This window comes from Cebus imitator, unplaced genomic scaffold (assembly GCF_001604975.1).
Source record: "Cebus imitator isolate Cc_AM_T3 unplaced genomic scaffold, Cebus_imitator-1.0 Scaffold252, whole genome shotgun sequence".
Lineage (NCBI taxonomy): Eukaryota > Metazoa > Chordata > Mammalia > Primates > Cebidae > Cebus > Cebus imitator.
Genome location: NW_016107567.1, coordinates 1,537,125 through 1,559,939, shown reverse-complemented (window position 1 = coordinate 1,559,939; position 22,815 = coordinate 1,537,125). Strand labels below are relative to the sequence as shown.

The following is a 22,815-nucleotide window of genomic DNA, read 5'->3' as shown; positions in this document are numbered from 1 at the left end:
GGCTGGAGTGCAGTGGTGCAATCACTGTTCACTGCAGCCTCAAATGCCTGGGCTCAAGGGGATCTTCTCACCTCAGCCACTTGAGTAGCTGGAGCCACAGGTGTGCATTATCATGCCAGGCTAATTTTTAAAACATTTTTTTATGGAGACAGGATTTTGCTATCTTGCCCAGTCTGGCCTGGACCTCCTGGGCTCAAGCGGACCTCCTGGGCTCAAGCAGCCCTCCTGCCTTGGCCTCCCAAAATGCTGGGATTACAGGAATGAGCCACCATGCCCAGCCAGAGTGTTGCACTTTATATTACACTTGACATATCTCACATTTCAGAATGTTTCAGAACTTTGTCGATTTCAACGTTCTTATTGTTTGTTGCCAAAAACAACTAATCAAAATTCATAGTTCTAACACACAGTTATAAGTACCAGAAGCAATTCCTGGGTTGCATATCAGAGATTTTTAACAAATTGGTGTATTAATACAGTTTTCTGATAGAAAATTGGCTAATGAATGCCAATTTTACAAAATATGGATTCTCCAAAGTTGGTTTTAAAGTTCCGCGTGTTGGAGGATGATAAAGAGTATCCCTTCTGGAACATTTCATGAAACAAGTATATAGACTAAGTTTCAAAAATGTTTCGTGCACCTGGCAAAAGTTAAAATTATAGCATTTAGTGCAGATAAGTAGAGAGAATCCTAGTGCAATACTTGCTAGTGGCCAAATGGCTCTGAGACTAAAATACTATCTCCTTGAGTCTCAGTGAATTTCAAAGGTGTATAAATCCCTACATACTTCTGCAAAACCACCTTTCACAATCTTCAGTCTTCAACTCCTTGACACGATCTCAATGAGTGTTTACGCTGCTTCTGAGTTTTAATGAATAGTTTTATCTTCTTGTTGTCAGTCTACCATTGCTGTGTGTTGTCAATCTCACCTATTTCTTCAATGTTTTAAAGGGGCCAGAGCCTCGACAATCTCATCAAACTGACTCCTGAAATAAACAGAAGTAACCAAGGGTGAGGATTATGTCTTACCTTTCTTCCTTCCCGTTCCCCATCCATTTGTGGCACTCAGGAAAGAAGATGTGTTGAAAAGCCTTTGGATTGGGATCAGAAAGTCTGAACTCCATTACTTAGCAGCTTAGTGTCTTTGAACACATCCCTTGAATGCAGAGCTGCAGCCTCTTTAGTTATAAAATGAGGATCATAATGTTTGGCCGGGTACGGAGGTTTACGCCTGCAATCCCAGTAATTCCAGTACTTTGGAAGACCGTGGTGGGCAGATTACTTAAGGTCGGGAGTTCAGATCCAATCTGGCCAACGTAGTGAAACCCCGTCTCTACAAAAAATACAAAAATTAGCCGGGCGTAGTAGAGTCCCTGTAGTCCCTGCTACTTGGTAGGCTGAGACAGGAGAATTGCTTGAACCCGGGAGGTGGAAATTACAGTGAACCGAGATCCAGCCACGGCACTCCAGCCTGGGCAACGGAGCCAGACACTGTGTCAAATAATAATAATAATGTTTGTTCTTTGTCACTTGGTAGTTGTTAGGAACTAATGAAATAATGGGTATCAAATCATTTAAAATAAAAGGATATTACAAATGGAAATTATTAACAAAACAGTTTAGTTATAGCTGTAGCATTAGATGGAATGCTTAGGGGAACCAGGTGAGAGGTTTTAGCAAATTATTATGCCATTTTTTAATTGATTGTTTTTTTTTTAAAAAAATGGAGTCTTGCCCTAATTATATGGTTTTATTTGGGGATAAATGAGAAACTACATCAGTGTACCAACAATTGGTAAGTAGGTCACAAATTTTAGTATTTTAAATTAAGAGCATAGACTGGTATCAATTTCTCTCAAAACTAATAGTAAACTTTATCTTAAGTACAAATATCCTTGAAACCAAAACAGCCAATTGATTTAATTCCATTTTTATTTATCATGTTTTTTGTTTGAAGTTCCAAAAACCTTAATAACTTCATCAGAGTGAATCCAGGAACAGAAGAAAGTATCAAAGGGTAAGATTTAGTAAGCTCCCTTTTTTTTTTTTCATAGTAACCAATGACTAGAAGTATAAATAAAGCATCATTTCAGCTTTAATTGAAATGATTAAATGACTGATGATGAACCCAACGATCCTTCAAGAAAAGCCATGTAACCCTGCCTACCTCACATCTGAAATGTTAAAAATTTTAGTCAACCAATTTCTAATACAATGAATGTACTCTTTGACTAATCAGGAATATAGTTGTTTTCCCAGAATGGAAAGGACATTTTTGTTTATTGATTTATGGTTTTTCTTAAGCTGAGGAGATGACACAGTAGAGGGGAAAGAGAACTAGACTGGACCCCATAGTTGTGGGTCTAGGCCTGTCTCTGTTCCTCTTACATGTGTGTGTTTGAACTAGTCACTTCTCTTTAGGCGTCAGTTTCTCATCCTCAAAGTGAGGAAATTGCACCAGGAGCTCTCTCAACTCTCCTAGGGCTAATTCAGTTACTAAGTTCCAGTAAGATGTTTGGTGTCATGGTAAGGCACAGGCATTCTGCAGCGAGATTACCTAGCTTTAAACCGCAGCTCTGCTACCATTAGCTATGTGGGAAAATTACTAAAGCTTTCTGAGTCTCAGTCATTCCCGCTATGAAACTGCAATAATAATACTTCCTATGTCATAGGACTGGTGTGAGGATCCAATGAGACAAATCATGTAAATCACTAAGAAGAGTGCCTGGCCTGGCACATCAAACATTTTCTAAAAGTTCTTATTCATTATTTCTCTCCAGTTTTAGTTAGGGCCCTATATGCATATTCATAGTCAACACTGAAAACCCCCAGCCCTCTGAAATGATCTCTAATTTTATTATTTTAATAAATATTTTTAATAAAAGTATTTCTCAGTTTCAACAAATACTTGAAACCATTTGATGTAAATCTACCACTAATCTGGCTTTTTACGTTTTTAAGGGACCAGAGTCTCGACAGCCTCATCAAAGTGGCTCCTGAAAGAAACAGAACTAAGCAAGGGTAAGGTTTATGGAACGCTCTATTTCTCTCCTTTTTTTTCTGATCAATTTTAAAATATGGTAAATTGCATTGTCCCAACCATAGAGACAACCAATGATGGGACCCAAATTAACAACTGTGTCAGAAATCTGGTGTTCAAGCACTTGCTCAAGGTTCTCTGGCCATGGGAGAGAGAATTCCTTGAAATACAGGAATGATCTCTTACCAGTATGAGATTTGTGCTTGATGCTTAGGATTTTCTTAAAAATTAATGGGGATTCCCTATGAGATAAAACATAACCCCCAAACAATTTCCCAGATCTAAGTAGCCTAAAGAAAGGTCTTCATATGATAAAAAAGTTCTTCCTTCTTCTTCCTCCATCATGTATTCCCTCTCTTCTTATTGTCTACCACCCAAACAATTCCTAAAGTTGGGAAGTCATTTTAAAAAATTATTTGCAGTTCATTGATGAAAGAATGACATTTGTCCTTTATAGAAAGAATTTTCTCTAAGACATATCATGTTAAGCAAATAAAGAGGCATAACGGAACCTTCAACTTGTAAATGTATATTGTTATATGAATCTGAACATGAGTTAGACATAAAAGATACCAAGATAATTTCCTATCTTACTTTGCTTGTTGGAATATGGTCTATTTTACAGTATGTGGCTATTGAACAGAGCTTATTTAGACTAGATTAGAGGTCAGCAACTTTTTCTTAAAGGGCTAATAGTAAAGAGTTCTGGTTTCGGGGGCCAAAACTGTCTCTGTTTTTAACTAGTCATCTCTGCCAATAGTGTGAAAGCAGCCATAAGTACCTTGTTAACAAATGGGCATGGCTGTGTTCCAATCAAACTTTATGTACGAAACCAGGCTGCAAGTTGGATTTAGCTTGAGGGCCATAGTTTGCTGACCCCTAGAGTGCATAGTATTTTGTCTGGGCAGGCAAAGAGAGTCCAATTTGGAAGTAGTTGTGGTGGATTCTGAAATATAGCCTACTCCTCCCACTGATTTAGCATGTATTAATACAACTTTATTTTTACTATTGAGGGACAGACACTACATCTAGAGACCATATAATTACATGACAGATTAAGATTCTGTGAAAGACAATTGTCTTTTCCCTCTCCCAAGATAACTTAGTTTCTAAAGGTGTAGATGGCCTGATTATTCATGATCTTTCCTTTATAATGTTTGAGGTCATATTTTGGTAGCCACACGCTGCCACGTATTTGGTTGTGTGTCTGTTACTCTTACTTGGAGCTAAGATTTTTGAGTTCAGAGAACCTTTTGGTAGCTGTGTAGCCTTGGACAAATTACTTAACTGCCTTTAAGCCTCAGCTTTTTTATACGTAAAATCAGAATTATAAGAGTTAATTTCTTCATGAGTTACTAAAAAAATTAAATGTTATTATGCTTATAAAAGTGTTCAAATGCTTATTACACATTGTCTATTAGTATTGTTGTTACTCTTACAATTTTTTCTTCATTGTTAAATCCCCATAGCACTACTCAATGTGAAGAAGATAGTAAATGCATTTTCCTGGGAGGTTGAATCTTATGAAATTACTGACATTCAACTATTTTTGACCAACAATGGCAATTTTAAACAGCTCAATGTAATAGAATATAATAATTTTTATGGAAGAATGCTCACATGATAAAATGAACATATAGATTAGTCAAGACATAAGTCTCTGCAATTATTTTCTCTCCAGGATGTATAACATATTGTCCAATAATAAAGTATATCAAATTAGGCTTCCTATTCAGGTCTTTTGGCGGTAGGGTTGCTATCATTACTGTGGTAACAGCAGCATCTCTTTAGAGCTATGAATGCCTATTTGAGTGTTGAGAATAAAAACACAAATTATATAAACTGAAGTCTTGCTTGCTCTAATCTAGCTTTGCATAAAGTGTGATTCTGAAGTGGTTTAATATCTTGGGGTAGTGTAATATTATATATTTACATTATATATATTACCTTTATAACTTAGAATTAGAAAATAACTTTGTTTTCTTTTTCTTTTTTTTTTTTTAACAAGTAATGTCAGTTTTTGTTTGGTTTGGAAGAAGGGAAGCAAGGAACATATGGAAATAATGAATAATTTTATATTTTCTCTCACTTATAACCTCTAGAAAATATTCTAAATGGTCTAATTCTATCATACTTTATGTAAAATAAAGAGTTTAGGAATAATTCTGCTTTGAAGTTGACTTGAAAGAAACAAGAATAAAATGAAATTAAGTTATTTATACAAACGTGTGCAGGAAATGAATTGATAGTAGCCACCTGTTTTTATGTAATTCTAAAAATTTAAGTAAAGTTTTAAATTAGCAACAGTCATTTGATTAATATTAAGGTTGAAAAAATGTACAAATTATTAATTTTAGTTGACTTAGCTATTGAAACTTACATTTTTTTTTAGGAACCAAGACTTGAACGATCTTGTCAAAGTGGTCCCTTCAGCAAACAAAAGGTAAATGTATTAAGATTATTGAAGACTTCTTAGCAAGTCTGCAATTTATGCCCCAAAATAACATTAATTATTTGGCTAAAGACATTTTGAAAGGGGGCATAAAAAAATGAGAACATGTTGTGTAATAATGCTGGTTAGATTTTTCTATTGTTGCTTTTATTAATTTCATTATATTATTGTTGAAAATGATAATATGGAAGCTAATTCTGTGTAATTACTACTTGAGAAATTCCTTTGACACAATATTAGCATAACTAGATTATAACCACAAATTTATAATTAATAATAAATTACAAGTTCATAAAACTGAATAAATGAGTAAATATTGGCATTCTGTTCTCTCACAAACCCAGGGATTAATATTTAAATATTTAAATGACTTGTAAGAAAACTGACAACATAATGTTCTTATGCTTGATTAGAATATTTTTGCATGACACTGAATATACTTCTGTTCTTGAGAAATTAAGATCCATTATACATTGGACAAAAGTTAATAAAAGTGTGGCGGAGATACCCCAAGCTATCACTCACTGAATAATTGTGAAGATAATGTTGGTGAAAAGCATTGTGTGGATGTAAGAGATTGTTATGAACATGAGATGGAGGGTGTTGGGGGAAGGAATATGGAGTTTGGGGTCCAGTTGCTGTGGTTGGAATTTTGGTTCAACCTCAGCTACCTGTTAGGTATCTGGCCCCAGGGAGTGCCTTTAATCTCTCTGAAGTGCAATATCTTTGTTTATAAGTGGAGAGGGGGTGATAATATTAACGTCACAGAGTTGTTTTGAGGATTAAAAAATATAACTAATATATATAAATTAGAAACTCAGTAAACTTATTACTTTTTACGCTAGGATGCTAGTGACTGAATTACAACTGTCAAAACAAAAAATAAATGCCAGTATAAAATTTGCTGATTTCCTCTAATTTTGTTTTAGCAGTGAAAAAGGTCTTGATGAACATACTAATGTCAGCCCCAAAGCTGTCGAAAACACTGATGGGTAAGAGATGGATACGATTTTTGTTTTGCTTCTCCTTAAATAAACCCAATATTAATATAAATGATTTAGAATTATTCTATGGGCAAGTTGAATATAAATCTCAAACTATCATCACAGGTGAAAACCTAGATGTCTCAATATTTGTTAATTGCAAGAAAGAGAGGGAGCTGGAAACAATGTATGGCGGTGCCTTCACTTCTTTAAGCCTCCAGTAAAGCAATTGAACAGAGCAATGCGAGAAATGGGCAGGAAGGAACATAGTCTAGGAGCTGTTGATGTTTTGTTGTTTTGTTTGTGTGGTATTGAAATTAATACTTTTGTCTTTGAAATTGATAACAATGTATTAATGATAGTTATTAAAAAGACCTAGACACTTCCATTAGACTAATCAATAGCAATATCATTTACCTCATTTTAGAGGAGTTTTCTGGTTGTCAGTGGAAATTTTATGAGGCTCATTATTCTTTAGAGGTTTATTGTGCTCAGCAAGGTTATGGACCTAAAATTTAATAATTCTTGAAGTAATGTCAGTAAGATAATGAAACTCACTTTTTGACTATTGTTAAAGGATGATTTAATATCGTGATACATTACTGTTTTATATGTAATTGTATCTTAAGAATGGTTTCATGATTTCCCCTTTTAAGTTTTGTTGGTACGTATACAAATTGTAAAATTTTAGAGATGGAGGGAAGGAACCTTAGGGTATGTTGGCCCAGTAGTTTGAATAATTTTGAAAACCAGTGTTCCAGATGAATCTACTCATTTTGCAGAAGAAGAAATTAAGACTCAGAAAGGTTAAGTGATTTGACCAGGGTCACAGAAAAAATTAGTGGAAGACTGATAGTAGTTCTGTGATCTCTTAGGCAGTGAATAATTACTGAGCACCTGCTGGATTCACAGCTTACCACTAGGTATCATTACTTATACACTAGGTATAATTACAGGCTATAGAAGCCAAAAAGAGAATTCAGTAGACAAACTCCATCTTATTAACAACAGGCAATTAACATAGATTAAAGCTAATTATGTACCAGGGGCACAGAGATGTTACTCCAAGACAATAATAGGTTGTCAGTTTAATATATAACATTTTGGAGAATTCATGTACTGCTTGCTGAATATAGAGTATATTGTCAATGAGTTGCACTCTAAAAAAGGAGTGATATTGAAAAGCTAACTATTAAACACAGAGGCAGTAAAATTCATATTCATGGAATCTTAGAAGGAGGTGTTTGGAGATGGACAGAGCCTTGGAGATTATCCAATCCAATCTCCTCATTTACAGATGAGAATACTGGTGCCGGGGCAGAAGTCTCATAGTCATCTGTGAGATCTTCTAACTCCCAGTCCAATGCCTAGTCTTTACAACACAGCACACAGACTTAGAACTTAAAATATATAAAAATTAATTAAGCACCTCGGGAAATAGCAGAGGCTGTAAAAATAGAATTGTTGCTCTTGCTGTGGGTTGGCCCAGAGGTGTTTTTACTCTTCTCTCGGGGTCACTTGAAACAGTACTACATAGATTACAATGGCACAAATGTGCAAATGATTGCAAAACACTTCACAGCTTTTAAACTGCATGAAAGTAATAATAACCTAAATATCCTAATGTATCCCTACAACATTCTTAAAGCTAACTAAATAAAAAGTGACTTAGGAGAGAAAATGTTCCATTTTCCTGGATAAAATTTAGATATGATTGCTTTGCAGGATCTAGGACCTGAAAAAAATCTGCGTATTTGTTGTTTTCAAAGATTGCATGTTGTGATCAATCAAAGCAATTCAGGATTGTTCCTGAGATTTTTGTTTTCCTGACACACAGTGTTGCCTTTATAGGAGTGGTGGTAGAATATAGCATGTATTTATGTTTTCTAAGCTAGTGTTTCTCAAATGTGGGTTGCAACCCATAAAGGGTCTTGTAATTAACTTAGTTCAGGGCAATTAGCATTTTTCTCTTAATTAAATAGAATGAACTGAACAGAAAATATGAGAGTTCTTATGTATTAAGGATATTATTTTATAAACTTTATGTCTTTGTGTTTGTGAGTGTGTCTGTCTGTCTGTAAAAGACAGTTTTAGGCTGTGATGTAAAATGTATATCTTACTGGGCTTTATGTAACAGTGGTTGGAATATCATTGTTCTAATTATTAGGTAAATCAAATTTTTATGCTCAGTAGGACAGTGAAAATGTAAGTTCTTGTGTTTTTTGTTTTTTGTTTTTTTATGTTACTTTTAATTATGCTGACAAATATTGTCTGTAGTTACACTAATCCATATTGTGGTTAATTTTATGTATTTTTTTAAAGTGTGGCTTTTGAACATACTGTCTACAAAGTTTTATTTTTGTATTTTTTCAAATAATATGTGAAATTAACCTTATTTTAAAGACTATTGTATTTCTGACACAGTTTAGTTTTATTTAGATTTTGCCATCAATTTACATGAGGAAATTATGTTGTGGATAGTTAATTCTCATATGTCAATCATTATTTTAATAGTATTTATAGATATCAATTCCTTATGTTCAATTGAGAATATTATCATTGAAGAAAGCTCAAAACAGTGAAAATTCAGTTAGAGCCTTCCCATAGTCTATGGAGAGGTGAGAACCATGAGGAATAAATCAAACTAAATGAAGTCTGAACATTCTATGAAAATGTTGAGGGCTGGGGAAGAAAAGGCAGACCTTTTCTCAGAACTTCTGATGATTCATCTCTAAATGGGGCTCTTTCAGTCCCTAACCTTGCATCATTTTTTTGATGAATAAAATGTATTTTATTTTAATATAAGGAAAAAGCAGCATTGCGGGGAGAAGTACATGTCTATTATGTCCCAGATGGTACCGAAAGCAGGTGCTGTCAGTTCTGCAATCTCTTGCCATGGTAACTGCCATGTATTTCTCTGAATAAGTACTAAAGTGGGTTCAGAGGAATGCTTTGAATAATCGCTACTTTCTGACCCTTAAAACAAGATGTTATGCTGAGGCAGTGAATTATAGCAAACTATATGGGAGGAAATACTGTTCTGTGGCTGAGAAGAGAATCAGGAAGAGTTTCAAATGAGAGTGGAAAGTTTTCAGAGTATGTAACTCATTTTACTATGAACAGCTGAGTTTAAATCAGTTTTTCAGTCACCAGAGAGGAAAAAAACCCACAAATTTGGTAGATTGCTGGAATTCTCTTTGCTAAACCTTATATTAAGAATAATCGCCATTTTAGAGTTTATTTTTTAAAAAAATTAATATCCTTAATTGGTGAACCTGATTTTGAAAATAAGGATATTAAAATCAGTTGGTGTCTTCATAATGTTAATACATTCTAGAATGAACAATTGTCAGTTACCAGATGTTTGATATGGCGACTTAATCAGCATATCCTTGTAGATAGGCTCTGACAATAAAATGTATAAAATTAAAGTAAGTTTTCTTCTGATAAGGTGTAATTCTTCATCCTCTAAATTGATTAGAAAACATATTACATGGTTAGTCAATACCAAAATCTCTCATACTATTATCTTTTCTTTCCGTTTCCAATTATCTTAAACCTGTGATTATTTCTAACCCAAGTTGCTTTAATATTTTTTCCACTTAAAGAAAACAAGATCTTAATAAACTCATCACAGTGAATCCTGAAAATTTCACAAACAACCAAAGGTAATAAAACTATGTTGTTTTAATGTGTTTTGGTCAGAAAGAATATTAAGTTTCATTATTACTTCAAGCAGATTTATAGCCTTAAGGATATTACAAAAAGAACTTCATAATTAACTTGCTTTCTTTTTATTTTTTGATTTAAAGAAACCAAGATCTTGATAACCTCATCAAAGTAAATCCTGCAGTAATCAGAAACAATCAGAGGTAATCAAACAGAAGCAGTCAGTTCATGTTTTTATTTGTCTGTTGCCCTGGATGGAGTTGATTTATAATGTTGCTTTATTGACCTAGCACAACCGTAAAGCCTGTTACTAATCTGAACTTTTTTTCTCTCTTTCTTTTAAACAGCCAAGACTTGGACAATCTTATTAAAGTGAAACCTTCAGCTCTCAGAAACAGTAATCGGTAAATGACCTTGTCTCTGTTGACACATTTCCAAGGCTCTAGGGTAGGAACTTTTCTCTCCCTCCTTGCCTCCCAGCCTCCCTCCCTCCCTCCCTCCCTCCCTTCCTTCCTTCCTTCCTTCCTTCCTTCCTTCCTTCCTTCCTTCCTTCCTTCCTTCCTTCTTTCCTTCCTTCCTCCCTTTCTTCCATTTCACTCTATCACCCAAGCTGGCATGCAGTAGCACAATCATAATTCACTGCAGCCTAAAAATCCTGAATTCAGGTGGTCCTCCTGCCTCAGCCTCCTGAGTAACTGGGACCACACCATCATGCCCAGCAAATTTAAAAATAATTTTTTTTAGAGATGGGGTCTTGCTAGTTGCCCAGGGTGGTCTCAAATTTCTGGGCTCAGGCAATCTTCCTCGCTCAGCCTCCCAAATTGCTGGGATTACAGGTGTGAGCCACTCCTTCCTATCCTTTTTTGCCTTTCATCTTTTCTCCTTTCTTCCTTCCTGCCTTTCTTTGAAGGCTTTTAGTTTCCTTTGATGTGTTAGGCGAGGGTACATTTGCAATCCATCCCATGTGACTCCTGTCAACAAGGAAACATATTGCACTTTTCTGGAATCAATTGCACTATTTTGGAAATAGTTCCAGTTTTCTTATTTGCACTAAAACAACTTAGTGTTTGTTGTCTGCAGAAAATAGGGTTTTAGGACTGAAATGAAAGAAAGGAATGCAATTAAATAAGGAAAAAATATATTTTGAAGAAGTTGAACCAAACTAATGATTTATATGTGGATGTTTGTAAAACATTAGAATACATGACTATAGAACATTGGAAAGAATATTCGTGATCTTCAAAATCCTAGATCCTCAGATAGTGTGGGCCCACAAAATATTACAGATTTTAACCATAAACTTCCATTTTACATTCTTAAAATATCTTATAATTTGCTATGTGATATCTTTCACAAAACTGCTTCATTAATGGATAATAAAGTAACAGATAATGTAAAAGAGTGCACTGCCTCTGAAGTCCAAATTGCTCTGCTGACCTGAAATTGTGTCGTAATAAATACATTGCTGAAAATAGTAGTCCAATATTTTGAAATGACAAAAAGAAATTAACAAAGTATGAAAAAATACTTTGAACCCATTAGGAGAAAGGGGAAAGAGTAATACATGAATACATGGCCTAACTCTTACGTCTCCTAGCTTGTTTTCTATCTGAGTATCGTATTTTGTTCTTGCTGTTTTGTTACTTCTTGAGCACCTATGATGTGACTGGCAATTTGTATACATTTAATCTTCACAACAATCCCATGAGAAATCTGTTGATGTGCCCTATTTTGTAGAAGAGGAAACTATAGCTCAAAGATACTAAATAACTTTTTCAAGAAAGAAAACACACCATGGATTTAGACTCAGGGACTTCTGATGTCACTACCTAGAGGAAAAACAAAAGATCTGTGGTTAAATCAGCTCAGAGTCTCTTCTTTCCATACTTCAAATTCTCTGTGCTCCTCTCCTGCCCATGAACAGTTTAGGGACTGTGATCAGACATATTTATTCTAGAGGATTATTGTGAAAATGACAGGGAGGAAAGAAAACCCTTGCTGTATGGGGATTTTTCTGATAGCTGAAATAACGGTGAACCCTGCTGCTGATAATCGTATGGAAATATCTTTGTCAAGTACAACCCTTTATAGTGGTATTTGTTGGGTGGATTTTTCTTCTTATCAGTAACAGTTTTAGGAAGTTCCCAATGATGTTGAAAGTGGTTAGGTTTAATAATCACGTTAAGTAATAACGGACAGTGAAAAATGTAGTCTCTCACTTTCTCACATCCTCTCCGCCACCTCTTTCCTCCCTCAGTCCCTCTGACAATTGTGCTTTGTTGACAATGGTAACTTTCTCAGCACAGTTTTGCCTTTTGTTTTATTAGTAGAGGCCAATTTTGTAAAAAGGCAGTTTGTATTTCAGCAACTTCTAATCAAATATCCATAGAAAGGACATTTTCCATATACAGATATGATTACTGTAAAAAAATTAAAAATATTGGCTATCATTTGTTGTTTTAGGATGATGGCTTGATTCACAATTCTAACCTAACCTAATTGTTCTTTAATAGTATGCCAGATTTGATGAGAATCAGCTGGGATGTTCAAGAATTATCACAAAAAGCAGACAAACAGGAAAGACTGAACCATCTATTTGGAAAAAGTGACTTCATTCTATAATGAAGTGACCTGTATCTATAATGTATCCATGCTGCCCTCTTGATTTTAATGTAGGTAAAAAAGAGAGTATTTTAAAAGTGCTCCCAGTAGGAAGAACAGTCACAAGGCACTTTTACATCAATTTCAATGTGACACAAGCACTGATTATTTAATAGTGTAACAGCAGTGAATCAGAGTTCTTTCATCTGACTTTGCTGACATTTCCAGCAGCTGTATATTTAATTCACAGTTAGGAGCTGAATAAACTGCAGTCATTGATCAGAATGTAAGCAGACATCCTTGAGTGTCTCCTAGGAACAAATACAGATGTGCACACAATTTTCCTGTATTCAGTAAGAATTTGCATGAATTTTAGCAGTAACACTTTCACATTTTCATCAACCAATGTCAAAGAGAGATACTCAGTTATCTGTAGCCTATCAACTGTTGGTAGAATGATGATTAAAACTCTAAATTTCTGCTCCTGAATGAATATTGAAAAGCATCTAGTGACACCAAGGTCTTTACAGCTAGAAAAGACATCCTTTATCTAAGGTAGAAAAAAAAAATACTCTTAACTATTTGTGGCATTATACTTCTGTCTTCTTAAGGACTATTTGTTAAGACACCTTCAAGTTTTTAGTATTCCAAACTGAGAAGAGTTCCTTTCTAACTACCTATTGCATATTTTTCATATTTCTGTTAACGTAAATCTAGGGACAACCTTGACTCTTCCTGTTGCTTCATTCCCCATAATCAATCAATCACTTTGGATGTATCGCCTAATAATCTCAGGAAGTGGTCCAAAACACTTCATCATACTCACTGGTACTGTAGTCCAGATTATTGTTCAGCCTCCCTGCCTGCCCCTCTGCTACCAGTCTCCCCTTCTGCCCTTCAATCCATTTACCAACCCTGTAGAGTGATTTTCCTAAGACAAAAATCTGATCACCTCATTCTGATTAAACTCCTTCTGCGGCTCCCCATTGACAATGCATAATGGCCATGCTCCTCCTTAACCTGGTCTCCAAGCCCACCATGATCTGGCATCCATGGGCCTCCCCACTCCATCTATTATCACTCTTGACCCAAAAGCAGACCCTACCCACACACCCTCTAATTTGCATACTCCTCACTCCTCCTTCATCGCTATTGCTTGGCTAACTTCTACTTATCCTTTACGTATCGGCTTAGATATCTCTCACTCAGGCTCTGGGAAGCCCCACTGACCCACCAAGTCTGCATCAGATACTTCTAGATGTCCTCAAGCTGTCTTTTGTGTCCCACAGCACTGGTTTCTTTAAGATAGTTATTATTAATCATCCCTTTTTGACTATAAGGTCTTTAAGGGTTACTACTGGGTCTGTCTTGTTTATTTCTTTACCTATAGCACATAGTGCAATGCCTGGTACATGTTGGATATTTAGCAAATATTCTATGAATTAGAGGGTAAATTTCAAACTCATTAATGCCTTATGATAGCCTGCTTAGATAAAGTCTAGCCCTCCAGCTGTGACATTCTGAGCCCCTGTGAGTGAAACCAGATGAAAAGAATCCGATTTCTTATGACTGGCCTCCTTGCATGAGCCAATGACTACCTTTTGCTCGTGGCATAATCTCAATGAACTATAGTGAATTGGAGCCACTGAAATTCTTGGTCACATCTTATATTTAAAGTACTCGAATTGCCTAACTTTTCTATGGACCTGTTAATTTCTTTAATGCAAAATCTTTAAGACTCCCTCACTGAAAAGAATTAAAAATACACAAAAATGTAAAGAGTTGTGCCCATTTTGCGATGTCAATAAGTTAAAGAATTATACCAGTTCTCTTACTTTATTCTCTATTTCTTTCAGAAAGACAGATACTCCTTTTGAACTAAGGCCCAATGCCTAAGATTTAGTTCCTGGCATAAAAGGAATACCATAGTAAATTTTTTATATAAAGACACTTAATTTTGTAAATATGTTTGATACTCTACAAAAGCAATTTAAATGAGCTGTATGGTGAGAAACATATTGCTGCCTATTTATAAATACCTCCCGCACCCACAGGAGGAAGGAAGAACAGTTAGGAGTGAGCTAATAATGTTCTCATATGCAGAACTTCTCCTAGGAAAAGTTGTATAGTAAAAGATGTAATTCCTGGATGCCCAGAATTTCTATTTTTTTTCCTTCACCTGCATTGTGAGAGAGCGTTACAATCTTTGATGTGATAGTAAAAATTAAATGACACTATTATAACATGGACAAATTCTCACACTCAAAAATTGTCCTGTGGCTTTATCTCATATATAACTCATATTTCTCCCCAAATATTCTGAAATATACATTTTAAAAAACAGTATTAGTCCAGGTACCTGTAATCCCAGTTGTTTGGGAGGCTGAGGTGAGAGAATGGCTTGAGGCCAGGAGTTTGAGACCAGCCTGGACAACATGCTGAGAACCTGTCTCTATAAAAATTAAAAAAAAAAAAATTAACCGGGTATGATCGCATGCACCTGTGGTCCCAGGTACTTGGGAAGCTAAGACTGGAAGATTGCCTGTTGAATTGTTACTAATATTTATGGACAGGCGGAATTAATTCTAAGAAAATCACCAAGATTGCCTGAGCTCAGGAATTGGAGGCTGCAGTGAGCTATGACAGCACCATTACACTAGAGCCTGGGAGACAGAGCTAGACTCCAGTCTCTAAAAAACAAACAAAAACATTATTGGTTGTAATGGTTAGTAACAATTCGCTCTTCAACAGTTTTCTGTAACTCCATTTATCCTCCACATAATGAATTGTTCATTCAAATTTTGAGTTGATTTCCCTTGTTTCTGTGATCCCAAAGGCCTAAATAAGGTCTTCGGGTAAACATTCAAGAATTGATTTCAGGTGGGCAGATGGCATCATTCCCAAATCTTGACTCTTCTGTAAATTAGTTAATTGGCCTTGGAAAATTGACTTTGCCTTTCTGAGCTCCAGATGCTGTCCTGCAGGACTTTCATGAGATCTGAATGAGATAATCCATGTAAAAACACAGTTAGTACTCCATGACACAAAATTAGTACTCATTAAATGTTAGCCAAAAGAAGTTGATTAATGGGTACAAATATACAGTTTGATAAAATAAATAAGACCTAGTATTAGATCAGTAGGATGACTATAGTTTACAATTATCAATTGTGCATTTCCAAATAGCTAGAAGAGAAGACTTTAAGTGATTCTAGCATACAGAAAAGATAAATAAAAGGTGATAGATAGCCCAAGTACACTGATTTGATCTTTACAAATTATATGAATGTATGAAATCATCACATGTACCCTGAAACGATGTACATCTATTATACATCAATAAAAAAAGAAAAAGAAGATGAATGAGAATAAAAATTAGTGATTTCTTTTCAGATCAGATTTCCAAATCTTCCAAAAAGTTAGTTATTTATTTCTCTTTCACAATGGAATCCATGCTTCCATGTTTGATCCATGAGTTGTATGGATCAAATAGCTCAGTGTCAGGTATCCACTCTCCCATAGCCTGATGGGCCACAAATGACCATGTCTAAGGTTATGTATTGATTTTTGAATGTTTTAGTATTTTCTTATCTCCTGTTATTTCATTATAACTACATTATATATATATATAAATGTATATATATATGCTATATTTATAAAATACATATTTTTTTCTTTAGAGACCAGGACTTGGAAAATTTAATTGAAGTAAAATCTCATGTATCTGAAAATAAGAATGGAAGGTAAAGCTTATTATAATTCACTTTCTTTCTTATGAGTTCCATATGCATCTGCAAATATTGTATAGCCTTAGAAGATTATATATATTTTTATAAAGATTATATATGTAATATATAATTTGGATAGTGTGTGTTTATGTGTGTGTGTGTGTGTTCCAAATATAAAAGTTTACAGGGTGCTTGATAGCTAATAGGGAAAAAATTAACATGATTCTAAGCATGACTCAGGGCCTGCTGTTCTATTGCTTGGTGTAAATGGCATCACGGAAATTCAAAGCTCTTTGGGGCTGTGAAGATTTATTTTTACATCCTGTTGCTTGGTAAGCTTTCAGCAGTGCAGAAAGCACTCTGAGAATCTCTTCCTTGGATGCCTAGTGCTAAAAGAATGCACAGATTTATTACAGCCACAAAACAGGACCTAATTTTGAAATTTCTTTACACCATAGAGTATAATAGCTTTAAAATTGTGATAGCTTTTTGGCCATTACAAGAAAGTTTAGGACAGGAGCTATACAGCTAGTGCTCGACTTACGACCACGATTGGTTTCAACAGACTGGTCGTAACACGATTTGGTCATAAGTTGAGTAGGCTGTATGCATGCGGGGATGGTAGTGCTGCCGGAAGCTGGTCCGCACTGTCGTACGCCCAGCTGGGCAACGTTTGTGCTGCCAGATGCAGAGCAGTCGTGGCTAGCGATTGTGGTCGTAAAGTCGAATGGTCGTAAGTTGCATAGGTCGTAAGTCGATCAATACCTGTACTTTGTTTTGGTCACAGACTGTATACTTTAGGAAGAAATAACTTTTCCATGTTTAGCAATTCTTACCCCTACATATTAGGGAATACTAAATATAATAGGTTACTATTTTCACCTTTGTAAGGTGCAGTTGCCTTTTCTATTAATTTTTTTATGTAAACAAATAATATTTTTGATATTGTCTACAGAGAATGGAAAAGCTAAAAGAGCTGGCTCACTTTTCTTTTTCATCTTGTCTATAAAAGTTTCTTGAATCCAACAAGTAGATAGTTTTTTTTTAATTTCTTTAATTCTTCAAATCATCTTCTTCCTTCTGTTTCTGACCTTGAGAAAGTCTTTGAGAGAATATGGGAGAATAAATTTTCAGTAGGATTTGCTTATCCTGGAAACACATGTACTATTTTGGGAATAGGACTGGGCTTACAATGAACTAATCTCATTCAAGCATTATTTGGAAGTGATTGAGGCAAAAAAAAATTACAAGTAAATTATTAAGTATAACTAAGGAATTTTCTGTTTGATTTGAGAAGCATTCCAGTTCCATTGGACCTGTTCATGAAATGGGATTTTATCAGATGGATTAATGAGGAAATGAAATTTCATGGAAGTTCAAGAGCAGGAATGGCGGCATTGCCATGCCTCAGAGAGATTTCACTTGGGAGATTGTTCATTCTTGACCTGAGGAAGTTTGGAACCCTTGGACATTAACTAGAGTTCTTTATCATTAATGGAACTCAGCTAGTCACTGAGTATTGGCTTTGGTCCATCTTTTTCCTGCTCTTTCCTCTACCTATCCACTTCCTCATTCTCTGTTCTTCTGTTTGATAACAAAGAGTTTGTGTTGCCTCTCAGTTTTGGCTTTTTTGTAACTTCAGCTTACTCTAACTCTTAGGTTCTTTAATGAATCAAATTAAAAATATAAGAGTCCTGGAACAATCTGCTAAACTGAGACATGAACATATTCACTTTACATTGTAATTGGATGCTCAAGCAAATATGTATTTTCTAATTTGATTAAGAAGGTAGGAGCCAAGGGGAAAGTTCCATTTTGCCCTCTAAAACTTCACTGAAAAACCAACTTCCAAAAGGCAGAGTCATTAGAGAGAAGGCATATAAATTTGTTTAACCTGTGATGGGAACCTTCAGAAGGAAAACTCCAAAATACAGGGGAAATTGTCCATTTAATACTTAGGTTCAATAAAGTATAGAGAGCCAGGTAGAAATATGATTGGACAAAAGAATATGACCCTAATGGCAAGAGACTGAGTGGGGAAACCAAGCAAGGCCTGTGTCCCTAGATTCTTCTTAGCCTCTTGAGCATGCCTTCCTTCCTTCTGGGTATGGGGCAGGATTCTTCTGGAATGGAGGCCTTATGATCTGCAGTCAAACAAGGGAGGTCAGATAATTTCTATATGGCCAGTTTTTACACAGTAAGAAAGGTGAAGGGATAGTTAGAGTAATAATTTTAGGTTTTATGGCTGGCTTTGGGGAAAAGAGGTTCTGGTTTGTATGACTTGCTTTGGGGAAGAGGATAGTTTATTTGGCTCTCCTTGGGGAAGAATGAGACTGAGACAGGAGGGCAGGAGGTCAGAGAAAAACTTTTGCTTCTGAGCCTACTTCTGAGGTTTCCATTTTGGGGTATTGTTTTCTAAGACTCAACAGGAGTAAGTTTAAATGTTTTTATTTCAATTCTAAATGACAGAGTCTTTCTTTAAATGGTTTGTGACTGTGAGTGAAATTAATTTCATAGATCCATTTCACAGATTTTAAGTATGCAGTATTTTTGAAATCATAGAAAGATAAGGTGGCCAGACAATTTTGTTTACTTATTCACAAGCTGATGGCATTTGGATTGTTTCCACTGTTGGAAATTATGAATAATGTTGCTGTGAACATTCATATATGAGTTTTTGTGTGAAAATGTGTTTTCATTTCTCTTAGGTATATACCAGGAGTAAAACTGCCAGATTATAGAATAATTCTATGTTTCACCATTTGAGAAACTGATAGAGCATTTTCAAAGGAGCCATACCATTTTATATTCTCCTACGAGGGGTTTAGGTAAATCCTTTCTTTCTTTCTTTTTTTTTTTTTTTTTTGAGACGGAGTTTTGCTCTTGTTGCCCAGACTGGAGTGCAATGGTGCCATCTCAGCTCACCACAACCTCCACCTCCTGGGTTCAAGCAATTCTCCTGCCCCAGCCTCCCAAGTAGCTGGGATTGCAGGCATGTGCTACTATGCCCAGCTAATTTTGTATTTTTAGTAGAGACAGGGTTTCTCCATGTTAGTCAGGCTGGTCTTGAGCTCCCGACTTCAGGTGATCCACCTGCCTTGACCTCCCAATGTGCTGGGATTACAGGTGTGAGCCACTGAGCTCGCCGGTTTTAGGTAAATTTTCAAGGTGAATTTCTACTGCAGGGAACATTTTCTCAAGTGTAAATCCATTTGGAATTCTATAAGATTCAATACAATATTTGAGTTTGTATTTGTGGAGTCATTGTTTAATTAAGGTACAAAACTGTGACCATTGATTGGAAATTACAATTCAGCAATTTGTTTTAATGGAGGATAACTTCCTAACAATTAAGCTGTCAAGTTACATATGTTATGAGTCATGAGTTCTCCTTTATAAGGATTATTCAAGGCATTTGAGAGGAATACTTTGGCAGAGGTTCTTCTGTGACACTGGTTCCCAAACTTTTGGGTACATCAGATTCTCCTGCTGTTCCAGGGACTACACTTCGAGAATCAGTGCTCTTTTGAATAAGATGTTGGACTTCCTAATTCTAAGGCAGTGATTCTCAACCTTGACTGTATATGAGACTCACTAGAGAACTTTAAATGTTCCCAGTGGCCAACCTGTACCCCAAACCAGTTAAATTAGAATGTCTGGATATGGGGCCCAGTGGCATTTTAAAAGGCACTGTGGACTGTTTCATTGGTTGCCAGTGTTGTCTCCCCAATTCTATTTCTATGGCTCTAAGTAAGAAAAAATTAGTCTTACAACTTACTAAGATAAAATTTTTGTTGTAAAATCTTCTTTCACTATTCCATGAAAAACAAAGACTTGGCAGACTATCAGAGACCCTAGGAGACCAAAGAGACACCATGATTATATACATATGGTATCCTGGATTGGATTCTGGAACAGAAAAAAGTAGCCAATGGAAAATCCAGAGAAATATGAATATAATATGTAGTTTCATTCATAGTATGGTACAAATATTAATTCTGTAGGTTTGACAACTCTGTTATAATTACATAAGCCTTAAGGGAATCTGGGTGAAGGGGATACAGGGACTCTGTATTATCTTTGCAATTTTTCTGTGCATTTAAAAATTACTCCAAAATAATGGTTTATTTTTTAAATTATCATCCTCAAAGTCTACATGAAGCGCAAAAATCCATCAGTTTGTTGTCCCACATTCCAAACCTATCATTTGGTTTTGTTCACAATTATAAAAATTCAATATTCCATGAAGGCGTCGTTAATCACATTACAAACACAACTGAGAAAAGATACCTGTATTAGTCATCTTGGGCCGCTATAACAAAATACCACATAATGGGTGGCTTAAACAATGAACAATTATTTTCTTACAGCTCTGGAGGCTGGAAGCCCAAATGCAAGTTCCTACCAGGATTGGTTTCTGGTGAGGCCTTTCATTCTGGCTTACAGATGGCCACTTTCTTCACTGTGTCCTCACATGACCTTTCCTCTGTATACAGAAGGAAAGCTATCTCTGGTAGCTCTTCCTTTTCTATGAGAATTCCAGTTCTATGGGTTTAAGGCCCCACTCCTATGACCTCAGATGACCGTTATTACCTCCTTATCAACCCTGTCTCCAAATATAGTCATGCTGAAGGTTTGGGCTTAAACATATAAATTTTGGTGGAATACATCTCAGCCAATAACAGTACTGTTTGCAAATTACTTATCTCACCTGTTTGCAGATTTTGCAAACTGGTGATTTTTGACATTATATTGCTGAGGACAATGCAAATGCATTTCAAACTCACTGATAATCTCTGTCCTTTGAAGCTCTCTACTTGTTAAAGTTGGGTTTTGTATTGTATATTAAATGATTTTAATATTTTCAAATGATTCTTAGCTAGATTTGTTACTCTTGGGATGACATATTCTAATAATCATGTTAGAAAACCTAATAATATTAATTCTACTTTCTCATCACTTAGTAGAATTTTAACTCAGCTGTATGTTTTGTGAAACATCTGCCTTAAAACCAGACGATTTTCTGTATGCGGGAGGTAATATGTGAACAAATGCTTTCCTCTTCTTTAAGAGCTATCTGGAAGTCAGCCTGTTTGAGAATCACAAGGCTTGATTAAGATTTAAACTCTCATTTAGGTTTTCATGTCTCTTCTATGTCAGAGTTTACTAACATGGAGGAGGAAAAGGAGTTATAATTTTCTCTATTCTTGCATTAAGAATCTCCTCTCTTCCATAGGAAAAAGCAAATATGCCTACATTTTGTTAAGCATCATGACATTTTTAGATTAGCAGAAATCTAGGTCAGAGTTCTTCTGCCATCTTCAAAATATTGCCTTCCACTAAAACCAAAATGAAGACTGGAATTTCTCAAAGCAATGTTTGGATCATTTTCATTCAATTAATAAACGCTTAGATATATTGTACATGGGAAGCTTTCTATAATGGCACTGCTGGTGTGAAAATGTTACAGGAACCAATTTCAGATGGTTTCTAACCTTGATAAAAAGGACAATGTTAGATAATGTGGCATATACCTATAGATTATTCTTAAAGGCAAGGCAGAGGTTTCTGTAGAGGAAGTAAAATAATACATGTATTTTATTTGTGTTATCTGTGCAGAAGCCAGGCAAATACAAAGAGATTCACATTGTAAAATAATGTTAATTAAGAAGAATTTCAATAAAACAAAAAACTTCTAGTGACCTTGATTTGAAGTGCCAAATACTTGTGTTTGCTTTCTCAGGCTAGATGGCCAAGTCAATGGGTTCACCAATGCTCTACACAACCAGTCCACAAGAATCCCTTCCTATTCTTATGAAGCCAGAAACAATCTCAGGTACAGTGGCCAACTGCAGAGTAAATGACAGGACTGTTCTCCTTTTGTTTTTTGAAAATATCCCACCTCCAACTGACCCTTCCTTTGAAATGCAGAAATTTCTAATTTTATGTGCGGGCTACCTGTATAAACAGCCTTACATAAAAGTGTTGAGTTAGTGACTCTGTCATTGTGTGACATCTGGATAGGAAAGTATCAAACCTGATTTTCCCCTAAAAAGCCTATAATTTAAAAAAGCATGATTGTGACATTAGTGTGACATTCTTTAGGTATATCTAAAGGCTTTATTAAATCAGATATTGTCAAGGTAGCTAATTTAACTCTACTTTTGGTTTGAGGTTTATGAAGAAAGTTATGGTTTGGAAATATAAATGGGACATCAGAGAAAGAGACACTATAACATACACAAATATTGAAAAATAATCTTCGTGCTCTACAAAAGAATTACCTAGTGCCCAAGTTTTGTAACAATACTCTGGAAGTAAACCAAGACAATGGAAGTTAA

The 22,815-nt window shown here is 35.4% G+C and overlaps 1 protein-coding gene across 2 annotated transcripts in view; it reads left to right on the top strand.

Moving 5' to 3' along the window:
• SCEL (sciellin) overlaps positions 1-22,815 on the top strand; it is a 177,101-nt gene that overhangs the window by 141,843 nt on the left and 12,443 nt on the right. Inside the window, exons 20-29 of one of the 2 annotated variants that reach the window (XM_037727983.1) lie at positions 953-1,012; positions 1,959-2,018; positions 2,963-3,022; positions 5,434-5,484; positions 6,423-6,485; positions 10,085-10,144; positions 10,289-10,348; positions 10,493-10,549; positions 16,427-16,489; positions 22,218-22,310. In XM_037727983.1, coding sequence (XP_037583911.1) covers positions 953-1,012; positions 1,959-2,018; positions 2,963-3,022; positions 5,434-5,484; positions 6,423-6,485; positions 10,085-10,144; positions 10,289-10,348; positions 10,493-10,549; positions 16,427-16,489; positions 22,218-22,310 — 627 coding nt within the window. The remainder of the gene's footprint in view (positions 1-952; positions 1,013-1,958; positions 2,019-2,962; positions 3,023-5,433; positions 5,485-6,422; positions 6,486-10,084; positions 10,145-10,288; positions 10,349-10,492; positions 10,550-16,426; positions 16,490-22,217; positions 22,311-22,815) is intronic. The other variant, XM_037727984.1, reaches the window with a different exon arrangement.